Source organism: Melanostigma gelatinosum, assembly GCF_949748355.1.
Source record: "Melanostigma gelatinosum genome assembly, chromosome: 19".
Classification (NCBI taxonomy): domain Eukaryota; kingdom Metazoa; phylum Chordata; class Actinopteri; order Perciformes; family Zoarcidae; genus Melanostigma; species Melanostigma gelatinosum.
In genome coordinates, this window is record NC_136652.1 from 11,191,433 (window position 1) to 11,212,147 (window position 20,715).

Genomic DNA, 20,715 nt, shown 5'->3' on the forward strand with positions numbered 1-20,715 from the left:
AAATAAGGAAAAATACTCGACTATATTTACTGATGTCCAAATGTATTTTTTGTGCTTTGTTTGCTTTTTGCAAATTATTATTATTATCATTGTTTCTTCTTTTTACTTCAGTCATGTTCACCCTACTGTGTCCATGTGTTCTTATTCTCTGGCTGCTCGCTTGTGTGTGTGTGTGTGTGTGTATTGGATGAACTACTTTCAAACATTCAATGCACACAATATTTCTGATGACAGAACGTCCAAAAAGCTCCTTTCGGTCCCGAGTGAGCTGTAACTTGTAGTGCAACACTGTAGGCGTCAGTAGTGAGTCCGTCAGACAGCAAATGTACACAAATAGCCGTAAAAGAAGACTCGCAAGCAGTCGCACGCTGATGACGCGCTTCTGTAAAATGGAGAGAAAACACATGTCAGCCTTTGCTTTGTATCAAACGCTGTCAACAGACGTGCCTGCTGCTACGACGCCTTCTCGGCAGGTAATGTTGGACATTATTGAAATACTGTGGCGCAGTGCTTGGTGCTGTGCTCTGTGATAGACTCCCAGCTGCAGCAGGGGCAGTGCTGACACTAGCACAGTCCCTCTGATAGTGAGCTATTGAAACCATGCTATCTGCTCTTCATTGCTCCAGGCTAACCATGCATCTATGTTCACTGTGTTTAGCCTTATGGTCACTTGTATGATGTTCTAGGTGGCAGATAAGAAGAAAAGGAAAAAGGAGAATGGGGCCAATAAGGTCCACACAGTAAAAGCTCAATTAAAGCCTGAAAGGAAGAAAATGCGAAAGAAGCTCCTTAAGTCTCCACAAAGAGAGGAGAGCCTTAAGGGAATTAAAAAAGTAAGTTTGTACGTGCTGCAAAGATGGATGCCATGGGGGCTATTTTCACATCCAAGAAGTTAATCTGACTGTTAACGTTCTTTTTTTCCAATTCTTAATTGTTTATTATAGTGTTATTATTATTTATTTTGTTCAGTTATGGTTGATCGAGTCTTTATGCTTCTGATGCAGGACGAGGAGAGCGTAAATGGAGATGGTGAGGCTCTGGATGCTTTGCTGGCCGACCTGGGAAAACTCAACAACAGCAGGGAGAGAGCGAGCAAGCTGTTCCAGTGGCTCATCAACCCCATTCCTGTCAAGGCCTTCTTCAGGTATGGATCATTGTTTTGGCAGGGGCTCTCTCAATGCACATACTATAGATAGATTTATATCTATATTTAACCCAATATTACAACAAAGCAGACATTTTGCATAACACAAGGTGTCATCTTTGTCTTGGAGAATTCGCCGACCAATGTTTTTCCTCTTTCCAAAGAGAAACATGGGAAAAGAAGCCCATTCTTGTTCAACGTAAGAATTCAGATTATTACAAGGGACTGTTCTCCACAGCAGAGTTTGATCGCATATTAAGACAGGTAAGGATCTGAAACATTACCTCATCCATGCTTACTTTATTCATAGTTTCCAGACCTGGTGTTGGAATTTGTTGGTTATGTTATCATCAAGACTCGCCTTTTGACACACCACAAAATTGTACAGTTATTATTATTATTATTATTATTATTATTATTATTATTATTATTATTATTGTAAAAATGAAGAAGGTATTGCTCTTCATTTATTGTGGGAATGTTTTTTTTTTTGGAAAACTTTAAACATATTTTGCTGAATGTTTAACATTAATGTGGGACATTGGCTCTTATGACTCTGTAATCCCACGGACTAAAGATTATCATGGGGAGTTGTAATATACTTGGTCTCATTTTTTTATTCATACAATGAAAGAGACATAGTCGGAAATATATATTCTTATCAATGTGAAAATGAGCCGCCTCATTTGTTGTATATTATGTTTTTTTTATTTGCACCTTTAGTGTTGCATTATGCTCTTTGATATATATATATAATGAAGATCTGTCTCACTGAATGTCTGCGTTGTCTGATTTAAGGAGGATGTTCAGTATGGAGTGAACCTGGACGTCACGAGCTACAGTAATGGCAGAAGGGAGACACACAATCCTGCGGGGAGAGCTCTGCCGTTCACTGTGTGGGACTTCTATGGGGTAAGGCCACGCTGATGCAGGCACCGGATTTGCATACAGCATGTGATTATTACTAGGATTCTGTATTTTTACATTCCTCATAATTGGACCCTTTGCAGCGTGTTGGCTGTCTCTATGGGGGATCATTATAGTTTCTTCTCACTTTGACATTTTCAAGGACCACCTTCATTAAAAAGCAATTGGATGTACGTTTATGCATTCAGCATGATATTGATTACATTGTTTTCTATTCTGCAAGCTAAAAGTGATTTTGCGTTAAGTGCATTTCAAGTATCATTGCATCATCAGCATGTCATCGTATCGCCCATTTCCCAGAACGGCTGCTCCCTCCGCATGCTGAATCCCCAGGCTTTCTCCTCCACCGTGTGGAATGTGCTGTCCATCCTCCAAGAGCAGTTTGGCAGCATGGCAGGAGCCAACGTGTAAGTATTTTTGGACAGTAATTGTCTTGGATATTCACTTTGGATGCTATATCAGTAACTGTTTTTTTTTTTTTCTTTAAACCAGATACCTGACACCACCTGGAACACAAGGCTTTGCTCCACATTACGACGACATCGAGGCGTTTGTGGTTCAGCTGGAGGGGAAGAAACACTGGAGAGTGTACAACCCCAGGTGAGATACAGCAAGGAACCTTTTTAAAAGAGCAGAAGCTGGTGGATCATTTCAACATTTTGAGACATGAAGTTAGTAAATAAGTGACGGAATGATTCCACCAAACACTGAAGTTGTTTTTTCTGACTTTTTTTTATAGGACAGAAGATGAGGTCTTACCTGCACTTTCAAGTGGTGAGTAAAAACTGTATGTTATTGGTTACACACAGAAAGGTAGCTAATTGCACAAAGGTGAATGAAGTTGTCGTACTGAAGGCTGCCCTCCCACGATCTCTTCAGCGCTGATAAACCATATAGCGGACAGCTGTCATTTCTCAGACGGGACTGCTTTGCGTTTCACTTCAGGAAACCTCAATCAGAAAGACATCGGGAAGCCGATCCTGGAAGTGGTGCTGGAAGCCGGAGATCTCCTTTACTTTCCTCGGGGATTCATCCACCAGGGCGACTGCCTCCCGGATACTCACTCGCTCCACGTTACCATCTCCTCCTACCAGAAGAACAGCTGGGGGGATCTGCTACAGAAGGTAAAACTCACATCTTTACAAAGGGCAGCATCAGTGCAAGCGTACATTGGCACTTTTACTGATTACGCATCACAGGTATAGTGCAATAACCAACAGCAACAATTCATCAAAATACACTTTTTTTTCAGGTGGCTCCAGCAGCATTGGAAATAGCAATGGAGGAGGATGTGGAGTTTAGACAGGGCTTACCTTTGGATTACCTGACGTACATGGGAGTACAGAACTCTGACAAGGTAGTTCATCAGTTATTGCGTCTTATTTTGCCACTTCCTGTCACCGTCACCATAATTTGCTTTTTACCAACTACCCACTAATGACCCAAGTCCTCCTCATGCACATTTGTTTGTAGGATGACCCACGCAGGACAAAATTCTTTTCCCGAATTGAGTGTCTGATGAAGAAGCTAGCAACTTACTCCCCGGTCGATGCTGCCGTGGATCAGAAAGCCAGAGCCTTCCTCCATGACTGCCTTCCTCCCATGCTCACACCGGGTATGTAATGCATACGTCAGTTCTGGGAAGAAACTCTCTTTCAGTTCACTTAATTCAGAACAAATTGTAGTAAGTGTTAATGATTGTAAATCGAGTTGGACAGCCTGAGACGCGTTCAGTAATGCTTCTGATTCTAACGGTTTCATGCCTTCTCCCGCAGAGGAATTGTCCAGCAGTGTGCAAGGAGCATCTGCTCGGTGGGAGTGTGGGCAGGTCATGGATGTAGGTGCAAAAATCACTACCCAGACCAAAGTCAGAGTTGTCCGTGCTGGATGTGCCAGGTAATACAACACTTTATTGCATTTCAGATAATGTTCACACCAGGCAGGTTTGGAATGGGCTATTCAAAATGTCGAGGATATTGTCTTTGACTGTATGTTGTCAAGAACACCTGATTCAATGATCCATTAAAAGCAGAAATGTAAATGTCACTTTTTTTCCCCAGGTTATGCAGTGATGGAGAAGCTGTTAATCTTTACTACACAACAGAAAACGCCAGAGTTTACCACAAAGAGGAGCTCAAGAGTTTCGAAATAAAAGCAGAGGTAGATAGGAAGATGTTTGTAGATCATTGTTTCGTATTTAATGTCTTCACTGATTAACAATTGTTTTCCTTTTCAGCACACAGATGCCATTGAGTTTCTGATCCATTCGTATCCCAAATTTGTGACCGTAGGAAATTTCCCATGCGGTTCTGCAGAGGACAGGGTATGTTGTTTTAAGTGCATTCGGTCTGTGCAGCTACTGCACATTCGGGCATGTCTGTACAGCCGGGATTTAGAAGGAGGGGGTCTTGCATTTAACAATTGATTACTTCTGGTAATAGGTCTGTCATTCCTACCCCTTCCTTAAATATCAATAGACTGATTAAAAGTCCCATTTTAGATAGATATGTATTATAAATTATTATTATTTAAGCCTCCGTTTTTGTGAAATCAGCTGTTTGAGTTGTTCCTCATACTTTTTTTTTATCCCCAGATCACTTTGGCTGACTTGCTCTTTGAGAGGGGGATTATCCACACTGCAGAACCTCTGTAGTGGCCACAGATTCTTCAGTCATGCCGACTGTAGGAATAGATGGCCTCCGTACAATTTAATGCGAAACCACTTCTCTCCCCCCCCCCCCCAGTTGTCTTAATTAGCTCTACTGAACTAGTCACGCTGAACAACCCATTCATGACTTTGCTCTCTGTTTAGCATCAAATAAATCAGTTTTTGAAAATAATGAAATGGTGTAATGTGTTATGCAATCAATCACCAGCAAGTACCACATTATTTTGATGAGAAAGGGCATGTTTATTGTCTGTTGATACAACTGAAATACATAGCTAGTCTTCTTAAATACTCTGATTTGAGGGACACCCATCAGTCATTCACACCACAGATGACGGGACACATTATCCAGGTAGGGGCAGTCTACTTCCAGGTCACCTCCTCACCAGGCTTCAGCTCCCTAAAGAGAACAAAAGTTGGATATGCCTTTACCCTGCGCAACACTGCTGTTAGATGACAGGCTTAATATCAGGCAAGTTTTCGAAATGCTTCTTATCAAAACATTTAAAAAGCTAATTGTACTCACGTTTCATGTTATAAGTGCACTGGTAAATATACATGGTAAAACACAACTACCGGTAGAGGCTTTTGGGTTCCATCTCCAATGTTTATTTGGGTCGAGTAACTGAATATTGGATAGCTGTTAGTTGAGTGTTGCAACACCAACTACATGTTTTCCTTTAATCACCGAGCATTCTGCTTACTTATATTCCCAGTAATGCGTTCAAAGTGGAGGTGAGTGGGTTTGCAGTAGCAAGAATCATCATCACACAACTTTGAAATGAATGTCACTGGATCCTTAATCCACTGAAAACCAAAGGGGGACCTGTTTAGCTTTAAGACAGAGCGGGACATTTTATTCTTACCTGCTATACAAAACACTTTTGTTCCTGAAAGCTGTCAGCTTCTGGTCCTGTTGTTTGTCGAGGTACCATCCGATCACAAAGCCCATGGGCACCAGTATGTTCACCCAATGCTCCCGGGCAAGTGCTACAAAGTTGACCATGGTTCCTACAGAAGTAAGCAGAAAAACACATTGTAACCTAAATTCCGTGGCACATTTTAAAACCTGATCCAAAAACGGATATACTAATATTTGCATTTGACATAACATTATTACAAAATGTGCTATCACATTAATGAAAACCCAATGCAATATCCAATAGTCACTAAATGAAATGCCATGCATTTCGAAAGGACTTTGCCCAGAGTTACTGTCGTCAGTGGAAATGGCCTATACTTCTTTGGAAAAAAGTGGCATCACACTATCTAGTTGAAATAATTAATAGGTAACCCCCATCACATCTGAGGAACTACCAATTGTTTTAGGAAGGCCATATATTTAGACGAGCTCAACAAGACGTGTTACACTAAAGCTACTGCAAAAATAAAGCTGACCGATATTCTGGTCATATATATTTCTGATTGGGGAGTGATTGGATTGCACAACTAAAACTATATGTGACAAATCGTGATAGGTGATGACAACTTCTAAAACATTGTTTTTAGCCTTTGGACTACCTCATTTGCGTGGACACTATTCGGACTGAGAACATAATGGAGCGTGTTATTGAGTAATTTCATTGTTGCTAACGTTTGTCAGACAGATCTCTCTTATAGATAATTAGTGTGAGGTGAAGGTAATCGCTAAACGTCATGTAATACCGTTTAATATTGCACATTGTAATTTAATAACCAAACAACGCGGACCACAGCTACTGGTTAGCTAGCTAATCGGCTAGTTAGCTAATATTAGCAATGTGTGTCAGGTTTTCGTTGAGAATGGTTTCTCAGTTAAAGCAATTATTATGTGTTTTGCAAAATCAACATGTTACAGTTCAATGACTCAAATATCAAAGACGCACAACTAATATGTAAAATATTACCTTCTGTTTACACCAAGCAGTGGCCTTTAGCGCTTCACTCAGTAGGCAGAGGACATTGGACTCTACCAACTACGACAATACCACGGTGTCATTTGAACAAGAACAAAAATGTATTACCGTAATGTCTCTTATCATGGGTGATAATATCAGTTACAACATATTAATTAAAGATATTTAAGCACAGTTATTAAAATGTACTACGATAAAATGAGCATTTGGTGTTAAGTCGGGAAATTGTTTTTTATTAACACCGCCATACTTGGTACGCTCTTTTGCCCTTTCACACATGACGCAGCGGTAAACATGTCTGCCAGTCAAGTGTGCACTGTAAACGCCAGCCAAAATGTCTTAATGTTGGAATTATAGAAGATTTACCAATTGTGTTTCTATATCAACGGGAATAAATTATAGTATCTCCTATTTAGTGGTAAGATGCACCTTCCATTGCCGACCCAAGTCACTTAACGTTGCATCCACCAGCTAAGTGTAGCTAGCATGCTAAATAGACAGGCTGCCGGCTAACGGTTACTTTGTTAACGTTGCTAGTGCGAACTAGCTGTGGCTAGCAATCAAACTGCTTTACTTTTCTTACTTACTTGTAATTAACTGACAGCTTAATTAGCCCGCTACATATTTAACAACCAGTTAAGTGTCTATGTTTGTAGATTACATTAATAGAACTGAATGAGTGCTCAGTCGTCATCAAAGTTGCACAGAGCCACACCACTTAACTTAGGTGATTTAGTTTTGTTTAATTGTTGTGTGGTAAGCATAACCTCCTGCTAACTTAATTTTACTTTCAGCGTGACAACTGAGGAAACATGACCTCCATTATCAAACTGACAGCCATATCAGGGGTGCAGGAGGAGTCGGCCCTCTGTTACCTGCTGCAGGTGGATGAATTCCGCTTCCTCCTGGACTGTGGCTGGGATGAAAGCTTCTCAATGGACATCATCGATGCTATGAAACGGTACTTGTGCTATCAATCTTCGAAATCCATCACTCCCCCCCCCCCCCCCCCCCGTCTGTTTTGCAAATTCAAACAAGTGTGATGTCCTCTTTTCCCTCCAGATATGTTCATCAGGTCGATGCCGTGCTCCTCTCCCACCCTGACCCCATACATCTGGGAGCCCTGCCATACGCTGTGGGGAAACTGGGTCTAAACTGCACCATCTATGCTACAATCCCTGTCTACAAGATGGGTCAGATGTTCATGTATGATCTATATCAGGTAGGAAGGGGGTGTGGGGGAAAGTACTGCATGTAAAGCTATTTATTAGAGCTTGATCGCATATTTACCGATGATTTCTTAATCATTTCATTCTCTCCGCTTAGTCTCGAAACAACAGTGAAGACTTCACACTGTTCACCCTCGATGATGTGGACTGTGCTTTTGATAAAATCCAGCAGCTGAAATACTCTCAGATTGTCAATCTGAAAGGTGAGTTAGTTGCAGACCCGTTTAGGTCAGGACAGGAGTCACCTTAAGTTAAGTGTTCACATCTTTCTTTTTACCTGACAGGGAAAGGACATGGGCTTTCCATCACTCCACTTCCAGCCGGTCACATGATTGGAGGCACTATTTGGAAAATTGTGAAGGATGGCGAGGAGGAGATTGTTTATGCCGTTGACTTCAACCACAAGAGAGAAATGTGAGCGCACAAAACATTGACATGAAATTGGATTTGTTTAGTTTTTAATCTCGTGTTAGCTCATGCCCGTTTTAACTCTGTTCCTCTATTCTAGACACCTCAACGGCTGCACGTTGGAGAGCATTAGTCGTCCGTCTTTACTTATCACAGACTCCTTCAACGCCACATACGTGCAGCCACGTCGCAAACAGAGGGATGAGCTACTCCTTAGTAAGTAATCTTCACAATACTTTAAAGTAATAATGTCTGTATTTAACAACATATTTATTCAGTTGGATTACTTATATTTTAAGATGTATTGCAATCACATTATAACATGTCTTGTGGTGTAAGAAAACAACCATGTAATCCTGCATGTAATTCAAATGAGCAAGTTATCATTTAAGTTCTCTCTTTCTGTCCAGTATTAGTTTTGTCTAATGTTGTGTAAAAAATATCAGATGTTTGGTGTTTTGCATCTCAAAGTAGTGGCAATTCTGTTGAACAGGGATGAAACAGAATTTTGCAAACTGCAGATTTTTCTCAGCCCTCCTCTAACTACTCATTGAATACAATGGGAGAACAATGTTGTTTGTTTTCAATTATATTTTCATGATTTTTTTTTTTTTTCACTCACAGCCAATGTAATGGAGACCCTTCGTGGTGACGGAAATGTTCTTATTGCCGTGGACACAGCTGGGCGCGTGTTGGAGCTGGCTCAGCTCTTGGACCAGATTTGGAGGACAAAAGACGCTGGACTGGGAGCCTACCCACTCGCTCTGCTGAACAATGTCAGCTATAACGTGGTGGAGTTCTCAAAGTCCCAGGTATCGATCACCGATCTTTACACTTTAGAGGATATTGTGCTACTCCTTCCTTGTGACTTTACCAGGATACTTCAGATTCAGAATCACTTTGTTTGCCACATACAACAAATGTACACAATTACATGAACTTAATCCGCTTTGTTTCTGAAGGTGGAGTGGATGAGTGACAAGCTCATGAGGTGCTTTGAAGACAAGAGGAACAACCCCTTCCAGTTCCGCCACTTGACCCTGTGCCACAGTCTGGCAGACCTGGCGCGGGTGCCCAGTCCCAAAGTGGTGCTTTGCAGCCAGCCAGACCTCGAGTCTGGCTTTTCCAGGGAACTCTTCATCCAGTGGTGCCAAGACGCCAAGAACTCTGTCATCCTGACGTACCGGACTACACCTGGAACTCTGGCCCGCTACCTCATTGACAATCCTGGAGAGAAGATGTTGGATCTGGAGGTGAGACCGGCGGTCACAATGCTGATTTGTCATGACGGAGGGTTTTCAGATTGTCTCTCTACGCTGCGTTTTCCCCCACGAGAAGCTCTGTTATCTCACATTCCGACTCATCATTTGCTCCATATCCATCTTTCACTCTTCTCGTTATGACAGGTGAGGAAAAGAGTGAAGCTCGAGGGCAAGGAGCTGGAGGAATACCTTGAAAAGGACAGAGTGAAGAAAGAAGCAGCTAAAAAACTGGAACAAGAAAAAGAGTAAGTAGAAATAGACGTGGGTCGACTGGGTGCTCGAGGGTTGGATGTCTCTTTTTCATGATGCTTCATGCCTGGTGGTGTAACAAAACCTGTCATTTATTTTACTGTCTTTTAACAGCTCAAACAGGAAATTATGTAAAAAGCCAGCAGAAATGCAAATACTGCTCCAGATTGCAAATTGAAAAGTCTATTGAAATGGAAATCTGTAAATGGGAGATGAGTCATGACACTTTAAGGCAACATTTCCACTCTGCAACTGAGGAAAAATCAGTTGCCTGTCTGTGGGAAAATGTAACATGTATGCGTACAGTTAATGTGTATTTCATGCACTTGCAGGGTGGATGTTGACTCGAGTGACGAGAGCGATATGGACGATGACCTGGATCAGCCCGTTCCAGTGAAAACAAAACACCACGACCTGATGATGAAGAGCGAGGGGAGCCGCAAAGGCTTCTTCAAACAGGCCAAAAAGTCTTATCCGATGTTCCCCACTCACGAGGAGAGAATCAAATGGGACGAGTATGGGGAAATCATCAGGTGCAAAACCTTTAATACGCGGCAGATTACATAAAGATGCATACAGAGAATTTACACATCGTCAATAAGCCATTATTGTTCTTTCGCAGGCTAGAAGACTTCCTGGTTCCTGAGCTGCAAGCCACAGAGGAGGAGAAAAGCAAACTGGAATCCGGGTTGACCAACGGCGATGAGCCCATGGACCAGGATCTCTCTGTGGTTCCCACCAAATGCATCTCCAGTGTAGAAAATCTTGAAATCAGGTCAGTGATCCTTTAACAAGAACTCTGCAGGTTTTAGTTCCCAATATGTGTCGTCTCAAGTCTTTTAAGAAATGTCATCTGTGAGGATACTCAACAATGTTTGATAATTCAGCTGAATTAACAAGCTCTGTGCTAACTTCACTCTTCTTCCAGAGCGAGGATAATGTACATAGACTACGAAGGTCGCTCTGATGGCGACTCCATCAAGAAGATCATTAATCAGATGAAGCCCAGACAGCTGGTGATCGTTCGTGGGCCGGCGGAAGCCAGTCTGGACCTGGCTGAGTCCTGCAAGGCTTTCACCAAGGACATCAAGGTCTACACGCCCAAACTGCAGGAGACCATCGACGCCACCAGTGAAACGCACATCTACCAGGTCAGCCGCAGTAAAAGCCTGCAGGGTTCCATTTTTGTGATGATTTGATATCCAGGATTGTTGTACGTAGGTCTATCATGTATCCTTAAATGTGTTTAATAGATTCATGCAGCTAAAATATTCTGCTGTGAAACAGTAAAACCTGATAAAACGGTGTCGGTTGACAAGTGAGGCAAAAAGTGAACTGCTACGAGGTTGATTTCTTTAGCAAAGCACAGACGAGAGCTTCCATGGCAGGCGAACATCTTCATCTTGTCTCATCTTCTCGCGGTAAAGGTGCGGTTGAAAGACTCCCTGGTGAGCTCCCTGCAGTTCTGCAAGGCCAAAGACACGGAGCTGGCCTGGATCGATGGCGTGCTGGACATGCGCGTGGTGAAGGTGGACACGGGAGTGATGCTGGAGGAGGGTGTGAAGGAGGAGACGGAGGATGGCGAGCTGGCCATGGATGTCGCCCCCGAGCTCGACATCGACCAAAACGCCACGGCGGTGGCAGCACAGCGAGCCATTAAGAACCTGTTTGGGGAGGACGAGAAGGAGGTGTCTGAGGAGAGCGACGTCATTCCCACGCTGGAGCCACTGCCTCCACAGGAGGTGAGGCATCATTATTTCTGAATATGAGTTATGGGGTTTAGCGAAATGTGTGACAATTAAATGTCAATTTTTTCTAAATGCTTAGAATGACATCATCTCCTTTTCCCTGATCAACAAATCCAGAATATATGAATATGCAAAGGTTTAAGTGCCGGTCATAATAAATCTCCCACTTCACTTGAATGACAAACTGGTGTTATTTGACCATGATTATCTTCCTCACTAGTTGTGCCGTCACAAATCATGCTCGTACAGACGCCTATTAAACTCAGAAGGTGAGCACGGAGAAACTTTCCCCCTTCAGCACATGAATGTGCAAACAGCCTTCTCGATAGACGTCATTCTACTGAATCTCTATGTAAAAAAAGATTCCATGTTGTCAGCAAAGAGGTTGGGAGACAGTTAGCCCAAGGTGAGCTGTCAACAGACACCCATTGGGCTCTGATTGAGAAGGCATTATAATGCAGTTCCACTGTTATGCGTTCACAAGGACACATAAGCAATTCAGACAGCCCTCAGTCTAACCGACGCTTCTTTTTTTTTTTTCTTGTTCTCCCTCCAGATTTCTGGACATCAGTCGGTGTTCATCAACGAGCCTCGCCTCTCCGACTTTAAGCAGGTCCTGCTGAGAGAGGGCATCCAGGCCGAGTTTGTGGGAGGCGTGCTGGTATGCAACAACATGGTGGCCGTCCGCAGGGTGAGTTGTCCTTCCCACTGGCTCAGCGAGTGTGCTATCCGTCAGCTCCCTGCCACACTCGTCACCACTATCCCCCCCTACAGGGAAAGTTGCACGCACAGACATAGACGTAGGCTTGTTGTACTGCCAAAACCAAGCAATAAAAATGTTGAGCCAAAATTCCAAATGTATTCATATTCAGGTCTCTGTGCAAAGAAGTTGCATAGCTGATATATAGCCAGTTGTAATGAAATTAAAAGCATGTGAATTAAAGGACCTGTACAAAACTCTTAAAATAATTAATTGCCCAACAAATTTAAAGACCCTAAAAGGCCTTTCGCTTGTCACAAAAAATATATCCTCTCACATCTCCTCTGTAACCTTCAGCAACTTTTATTGTACCCGTCAAAGCCCCAGAAACACACAACCATTATTTACGACTGCAGCAAATAGGCACAGATTAAATACATTACCAATGCTGTGGGTATTTATTGTCTTAGAGCCGTACGGCTGAAAAATACACTAAAATTGCATTGTGACACATTGATGGACTGTCGGGCAAGTTGTTTTAGATGGCGTAAATACAGCAGCCCAGTCTATACAGTGATATAGTACAGTAAATACAGCAGCCTAGTCTATACAGTGATATAGTACAGTAAATACAGCAGCTTAGTCTATACAGTGATATAGTACAGTAAATACAGCAGCCCAGTCTATACAGTGATATAGTACAGTAAATACAGCAACCTAGTCTAGATAAACACTAGCAGATGTATCTATCAAATGTGAGGTTAAGGTTTGTCTACTTCCACCCGATGAGATAAATTACCGGTGTCTAACCAAAAGTGGAACATTAAACACAAGAGAAACAAATGCAGCCTGTTAACGGAGGATTCCAATTTAGTTGCATATGAATACATCTCACCTCAGAAGAAACCCGCAAAAAAATAAGTCACTGAAAGAAAAGTTGAGAGTGAGCCAGGATACCAACAACAAAATGCATAATTGACAAGAACTTAAAGTAGACACAACCCAGAAAATGAGATCAAAGAGAACTGAGACTCTTAAAGGCGCGTGTGCTTTTTAAGAGGGAAAAGTTGGAGCGGATGGCTTCATTAGAAAGTCTGTGAACGTCTGTGGGAATGAATTGGACCGATATTTATTTTGGAGGTCGGCAGTGCGTGTACTTCACTGTTTTAAAAGGGGGAACCATGTCGTACAAAGTGTTCATGAATGGACCCATGTGACCTGTGCTTCTTTGTCCAGACGGAGGCCGGGCGCATCGGCCTGGAAGGCTGCCTGTGTGACGACTACTATAAGATCCGGGAGCTGCTGTATCAGCAGTACGCCGTGGTATAGCAGCAGCAGCAGCAGCAGCAGGAGGAGGAGGAGGAGGAGGACGACACACTGCAGAAGAGCATACAGCGGCAATACAGAGATGATCCTTCACGAGGACTTTACCCAGAGGACAGCGGTGTACCACACTCTGCCTCATGGGCAGCTCCAGCTGTTTCCCTGCAAACCCAGTTGTACATTTTCCCTTTTTATAGTTGTTTTTTTCCAGATAATGAATTTTTTTTTATGATTGTTAGTTTACCTCCACAAAGCGAGAGGCAGATGCTTTCCCTGGACTGACCTCTCTGTGTGTGTGTGTGAACAGATACAACTCCTCCCTCTGTACAGTAACATCCTGATGCACTGGATGGACTAAAGGATGTGTTTCCCCTCTTATTCTGTCATTAAATTCTTTTTTTCCAAAATGCTTTGTCTCAGATGTCAACAGTTAGGGCTGGGTAATGAACCTCATTACTTTTTGAGTAAAATGGGAAAGCATCAAATTCTTGGCACAATTCTTGAGCTCTGTCCTCTTCACTCATTCTTGAGACTATGTAGCGGATATATTTCACACTTGATTCCAGATCAAATATCACAGGATAGACATACTATAGGTCGACTATTCCACTCCAACAGTAAAGCCTTAGTGTAGTACTCTGTAGTACTTTGATCATATATTCAGGTTAACAGGAATTTTTAGTCATTTTAGACAGAATTTATCGAAAATACGTTCTTGTGTGGCCGGTCGTGCCACATGAAGAGGGTGCTCCTGTGTTTTTGTTGTTGCACTTCCATAAAATGAAGGGCCCAGTGAGAGAAGCAGAGGCCCGGGTATCCTGAGTTTCAGCTACTACTGTCTGATAAAAGCCCAAACCTCCAGCTTGTAACGCAGGATACTTTCTCTGATTTGATGTCTCACGACCAAACCAAACTAACTAAATTTCCTCAAAATTGACAAATTTCCTCTGACAAGTAAACTGATGTTCATGTGTAAAATTGGCGGAATTTGCTCAATTAAAAATGAATATTCCTCAAACTAATCAATTGAAATGTATCATTTTCGATGCAGAAACTGTACCCAAATGATCCCCTGCTCCGTCCTTATTCGATAATTTTTTTTGCCTGAGCTGCAACTATCAACACACAACATTTCCTGCCTACTAGTTCCACTGGTTAGCGCTGCAACACCAGATGGAGACATTTTTCAGCTGCATCTAACAGGCCCCTGAATACCCATATCAAACCTGCCCATGCGGCAGGACCATCTGTAACACAGTGGAGAGATGACATGGTCCCTGAAGAGATAACTGGGATTGAATATAATTCAGCCTACTACCAATAAATAAATAAAACTCCCTGGCTGTTCATGACAGGGTAAAAAAAAAAAAAAATAATGAAATGGTTGAGCAGTTTGTTTTCTTATCTTTCTCAGACACACATGGATATACAGCCTCACCTCTGCTGTGCTCCAGTGAGGTCTAACCAGCGTATTAGAAAGTCGGGGCGATAAGAAGGGATGTTGCTGCCGTTGAGGATGGAGGGGAAGGCAGGGTGTCACTGCCGGAGAGATGTGTCCGCTGCAGCCGCGCTGGCACATTGACATGGTCGATTACGTTTGCAGCGCTGTGTGAATCCCGGGGGAAGATCCTTAATACGGGCAGCTGTTGAACGCCACATTTACGGATATACCTCCACCCCCCCCCCCATCATCCTCCAACAACTCTTCATCATCCAGAACTCTCCCAACATCACATGTGCAGCATATTGGTGGAGACTCCTCCTACACTGATAGCCTGTTAAGCAATCACTGTGGGGCACACGCACGTTAGTAGGGCAGTGAAAGCAGTGTGTGTGTGTGTGCGCGTGGGGGGTGATCATGCACATGGTTGGAGGAGTTACACTTGAGCACTGGCTGTGCAGGCCTGTTCTTACACAGTTGCACAGCATACAGTTTTGCACTTTAGAAACATTAAAATTGAAATGCTCTTTTTTTTAATCCGTGGCTCACAGACAGACAGACACACACACACACACACACACACACACACACACACACACACACACACACACACACACAATCGTTCATGTTCAGAAAGGCAGAAACGCTTCAACGATGCCTTTTATTCCCCATCCCACCCCAAACCTCAACCTGTGACAGGCAGAAGCTGAGTGAGAGATAGAGAGCTCGAGTGGAGGAGAGAGAGGAGCTTTTCTACCACAGAGCATGCCAGCCCTGCCCAGTCACTGCTTTTCATTTTGATAATTGACCAGCAACGCCAGAAATGTCCATCAGCTAATCCTCTTAGCTTTCATCATGCTGACTCTGTCACAGAAGCCCCTGTTTTAATGTAACGAGCAGCTAAGCCCAGAGCACAGGGCAGAGTCTCCCTGGGGCACTGAGGCTCTGCCCCCTGGAGGCCAGCGAGAGATCTGCTCTCAACTCAACAAGTGCCCCCTGCCTATCTGTCAGCCCACGTCCAATCCATAAATCCATAACCTGGCTCCGTATTGACCCCTCTGCTCTTCACACCGTACTCATTGGCACGAAGCGGCGCTCAGAAAGGAGAATCTTGGTTGTGTGTGTTTCCATTCATCTGGTGTCGACTGGAGGATGAATGGATTTAATCCCTTTTTAAATTACCGGTCAACTCAATAAGCAGACCACTTAATGCCAATGACATCAATGCAATAATGTGAAAAGGGGACGGATTTCTATGAAACCTCACAATATTCAAACGTAGCATAAGGCACGAAAATCTCATGATACCCAGCGCCAAAGAATGGAATTTGTCATTTGCCCAAATGGACATCACGTTGAAATCTCTGGAGCGTTGTTTTGGTTGTTTTACAAGCAAAGGTTGTGAATGAATACGAAGCAGTCCTTTGACAGAATTGCTCGATATTTAATAAACGTGTTGCATCTCTTGCCTCCACACATTGTTATGCTTTTATCTCACCATCGGAAAATAATAATATCAAAATAATGAAATTAAAACACCGTGCAATATTTTAACGCTCAAATTTTCCACATTCATGTGAAGTCCCTTCGTTAGAATTTCGAGGCTGAGATGTATCGGTCATTTCTGAGAGCTAATATATCTCACTTGGTGAAAAACTACAGAACTGACAACTGTAAATGATTGCAAAGCCCCCATCGCTGACAGCTGCATCTAAATTGTAACTGGCAGATATTTCTCTAAAAATCAGTTTGGGTGGAGTTGCCTTTCCTGTTTTCAGCCGATTCATTGTCTTCCCCACTCCACACATCATAATTCCCTTCGAGGCACTCGCATGCTTTTCCCGTCTATCTCTTCCATAATTCCTGCCTCTGTGGCTAATCCTCATGTGCCAGCATCTTCCTCTCGGTAATCGTCCTTCAGTAAAAGGAACCGCTCCTGCCCACCCTCTCCTTAAGACTCGCATAGAAAGGCTGTGTTGAGCAGGAATCCTGAATTACACCATTACGGAGGTGATCCTCTTATGCAACCTGCTCTTCACACCCATCCACAAAGCGGCGAAGCTCACGAGCACAAATCCACGAAGGCTCTTGCTGCCAGATTATTCACAGCCCACAATACTGCAGCTGCCATGATTCCTTTTTGATGAAACAATGCGGTTTTTTGTTGGGTGCATCCATGGTTTGGGACTCATCCCGGCTGGCTCCCCCTGGCACAGGCATTTGGGTGACTTAGCGATCATGTGTGTGTGGATATTTAGGACAGATCACATGAGATTGTTTTACTTGGCTTGTGTACAAACAGCGCATTCTTCTCCCCCCCCAGAGAAAAACAAACCTGACCAGTGTGGTTGTCTGTAACTTGAGGCCACGCAGGCAATGGGATCAGGAACACACGTTCTTGGATGAGGGCAGCATCCGCCACTGAGCAAACTGCATTCAGGCTGACATGTGGTTCCAGCCAGTCAGCAGAATGCAACCTGGCTGGCCTGCTCTTCCCGCTCAGCACATCAGAGGGATCCGGCCTCATCCAATGTGACATCGCTGACGCCACCTTGAGAGCGATGAGGAGACCCTGCCGATGATTAATTCAAGCTCTGGAGAAGACGACGAGGATTCGCTCCCTGTGTTCACGCCTGCAGACGTCTCTCCTAAACTCAGCATGAGTCTCTGGCATGACACGCGACGCAGCGTAATACGGCTGAATCATCTGCAGTCAATGATGCCGACGTGAAAATGAGAAGAGGCCCGAGACCGAGGAGTGAGAATCCAGAGAAGTGACTCAGCACTACAACTGTTTTATCTTCGTGCTGTTCGGTGGTCATGCCAGCACTCTGAGCCGTGGCCAGCAGACCTCAGTCAAACTGAATTTAATGCTTTTCTGTCACTCACATTCTCTTTTGAGGCCAATTCTAGCCGTCTCATGCCGGATACAGTAAGGGCCAGAGCTGTAGACTTGAGACTTGAGCTCGGTTTAAGTCACAAGAAAACGGTGACTTAAAACTTGACTTGGCTGACCGGTGGGAGAGTTACTTGAGACTTAATCGCCTAAAGACTTAACATGACTTGAGACCTGAGAGCAAAAACATTAAAGCTCTCAAGTTTTTACCTGGTAAAATCAGTAAAAAGAAAAAGGAAAAGACCATGAATATGTTATCATTCGGCATATGGGTTTGAAGAACTCAAATACGTAAAGCCACGGTCAACACGTGAGCCTGGAAATCCCATTTTGACCAGTGTATGTGTGATAAAGTGATCGACCCATTAGCTTTCTTTGAATACACCTCTTAGTCATCAGCAAAATTGAGAACCAAGACTATATGATCTTCCCCTCCCATAGACCAAGGCTCCACTCAAAAATGGGCTATGGGCCCCGACTGACCCCTCATGTGCGTGTTAGTTTGTGGTTATTTGATTAAGGAAATGAGATAAGCTGATTAATAAAGGCTTTAAAACTACATTTCAAATGAGTATCCCCTCTGCAAGAGATGCCTCTAGATTATGTAACAATGCAGATGTCACCGCAACCCTAATGGATTTGCGTCGTGCTTTTTGTGCCGCATACTGTATTACCAAACAACTTTTTGCAATTATTCAATTCCCAGTATTCAAATGAGATAAGTGAGAAAAGCCAAATAGGGGTTTGGGGTGGAGGGATGTGAAAACTGAGTCAAAGAGGAAGTGAATTATACAACTTAAAAAATTGGATGTCAGCTCCCTTCAGAGCCACAGCAGAGAGGATCCAGCTGTTTTTACAGCCTGAGCGGTACTCTTCATGACAAGGCTAGCTCATCTTCATGTGTAAAAATGGCGCGATGGCACTTTATTAAATAACATTTTTGATAACTTCTATCAAAAAGCACGTAGCAGTCTCCGTGCCTCCTTATGAATAATGCGACGATGACATTAACAACTCCTACTCATCCTCCTGCTACGCAGTGCCTATAACTTGTGTGTCCAGCATGGAGGTGTGCAGGGTGAGGAAATCACACAGCAGGGAAATCTACTGGCTCACTGACTTTATTGCACACCCTTCCACCCCGGCTCCAAGTGAATGAAGGAACGCACCCTCACTTGCCCTCTGTTTTTGGAGACTGCTGCTTGCCGCATTGTGTAGACTTTGCAGCCTGCGCATCTAACTCTGACACAATCTTCCCAGGATGAATGGGACTCTCCACTGTTCCTTGCAAGGGGAAAAGGCGGCTCTTTGCCTGCCTGTACCCTTTGTGACGACCCTCCTCCTTTCGTCCTTTGTCGATGGGCTCACCTCAGTTGTTGCTGTGATTTGTGAAAATGTTGTTAACATTGTGTTCATGGCGAGACAAATAAACCCCTACTTTTGGCCGCAAGCTCTTTGTCTCCCTATTTTGTTCCAGTCTCTGAGCCGGGCTGTCACACCTTTCTTTTCTGCTCTGCAGACAAAAGAATAATGAAGTTATTTATGTGCAGCTCAATTACAGACGGCTGAGGCGCTCCGATGTAGCCAATCACACGGTCGTGATGCTCATGCTCAAATGATTAAAACTACTCTAAAAAGTCAAATAGATGTCTTAGGTCCAGGGGATGAGGGTGATGTGGAGGGAAGTATAAGAACAATGGAAAGTAAGCAGGTTTGGACAAACTGTTAATAGAGTGTGTCACCAGAATAATGAAAAAAATAAGAAAGAGCTGAACATAAAGGTAAAATAATGACTGACATGTTGAGATATTTCATCAGGCGCGTTGAGGAGATATCGATTTCAGCATTTGTCATTAAAAGAGGGTGGACAAAATGACACGAACACCCTGTAGTGTCCGTGCAAACACCGCAAACTACAGCCTGAAATTGAACGTGAAAGAGCATTCTTGCCTTTGAATCAGTAGTTTGACAGCAAAATGTTGAATCAAGGTCCACTTACTTGCTTTTTCTGGCGCTTTCGACAACATTTCACACTCACCCTGAGCGGATACAAGCAGCCACAGAGGTGAATGATCAATTTCTGACACCATCTCAACAAGAAAAACAAAAAAAGAAGATGAGGTGGCATATCGCATGGCTACTGTACTGGATTGCATAACATACAACAAGTGTCCCATTTTGTCCGCCTCGTGTAGCTACTGAAGCACCTACTGTGAACCTCTCTGGCACTTACCATGCTCATCGTGTTATGAAACTGAGGATTTTTTTTTGAGAGATAGATCACAGCCAGAAGGCATGAAACACACACACATAAATGAGAAATGTGCTGTTTTCTGGCCCATACACACCTGCACGTAAACGGCACTGAATCACAATGTTTGGTACAGATGCCGGCCGTCTTGGGTTGGCTGAGCCGCCTCATGTTGGCGACAGCTGTGTGGGTGAGTTTTCATGTCCTGGAAGATGAAGCGGGCAGTGCAGGAGATGGCTGCTGCCTCTAGAACACACAGATTAGACTCTCTGTTGCTCCTCTCGGCCCTGTTTACTCTTCACACCTGAGCAGGCAGACAAATAAACCTGCAGTGCTGCCACAGAATGCTCAACACTCACGATTAATATTTCATTTTTCCCTGCAGCTGACTGAGGAGCTTGTACTGTACTATTAGTACCAGCCATTGGCTGAAGTGAGCTCTGCTATAGTTGGCAGGTTGAGAGAAAAAAACAAGAGGTTCATAGGGGTCTTTCTTTCTCCATCTGTTTACTTGCTTCAGATAAATGGTAAAATATTAGTTACAGTGCCAGCAGTGCAATAATTGAAGGTGTCA

General features: G+C 43.4%; 3 protein-coding genes across 3 annotated transcripts; 2 read left to right on the forward strand and 1 right to left on the reverse strand.

Moving 5' to 3' along the window:
• The first annotated feature begins 378 nt into the window (after nt 1-378).
• riox1 (ribosomal oxygenase 1) lies at nt 379-4,878 on the forward strand. Its single transcript, XM_079291345.1, has 15 exons — nt 379-473; nt 687-833; nt 1,005-1,144; nt 1,309-1,408; nt 1,943-2,056; nt 2,372-2,478; nt 2,564-2,671; nt 2,811-2,845; nt 3,017-3,195; nt 3,324-3,428; nt 3,545-3,686; nt 3,847-3,967; nt 4,132-4,231; nt 4,308-4,394; nt 4,665-4,878. Exons 1-15 carry the CDS (start codon nt 390-392, stop codon nt 4,722-4,724), a joined length of 1,629 nt encoding a protein of 542 aa, XP_079147471.1. The 5' UTR covers nt 379-389; the 3' UTR covers nt 4,725-4,878.
• An 89-nt stretch (nt 4,879-4,967) lies between these two features.
• ndufb1 (NADH:ubiquinone oxidoreductase subunit B1) lies at nt 4,968-6,709 on the reverse strand. The gene is made up of 3 exons (XM_079291058.1): nt 6,626-6,709; nt 5,606-5,750; nt 4,968-5,139 (listed from the first exon to the last, which is right to left on the reverse strand). The coding sequence occupies exons 2-3, from the start codon at nt 5,743-5,745 to the stop codon at nt 5,103-5,105; spliced, it is 177 nt and encodes a 58-aa protein (XP_079147184.1). The 5' UTR covers nt 5,746-5,750; nt 6,626-6,709; the 3' UTR covers nt 4,968-5,102.
• A 201-nt stretch (nt 6,710-6,910) lies between these two features.
• On the forward strand, nt 6,911-13,712 carry cpsf2 (cleavage and polyadenylation specific factor 2). The gene is made up of 15 exons (XM_079291250.1): nt 6,911-7,052; nt 7,429-7,595; nt 7,697-7,856; nt 7,961-8,066; nt 8,148-8,277; nt 8,372-8,487; nt 8,896-9,083; nt 9,234-9,524; nt 9,678-9,778; nt 10,115-10,315; nt 10,405-10,557; nt 10,711-10,933; nt 11,210-11,524; nt 12,087-12,221; nt 13,467-13,712. The coding sequence occupies exons 2-15, from the start codon at nt 7,447-7,449 to the stop codon at nt 13,557-13,559; spliced, it is 2,361 nt and encodes a 786-aa protein (XP_079147376.1). The 5' UTR covers nt 6,911-7,052; nt 7,429-7,446; the 3' UTR covers nt 13,560-13,712.
• Nucleotides 13,713-20,715: the final 7,003 nt, after the last annotated feature.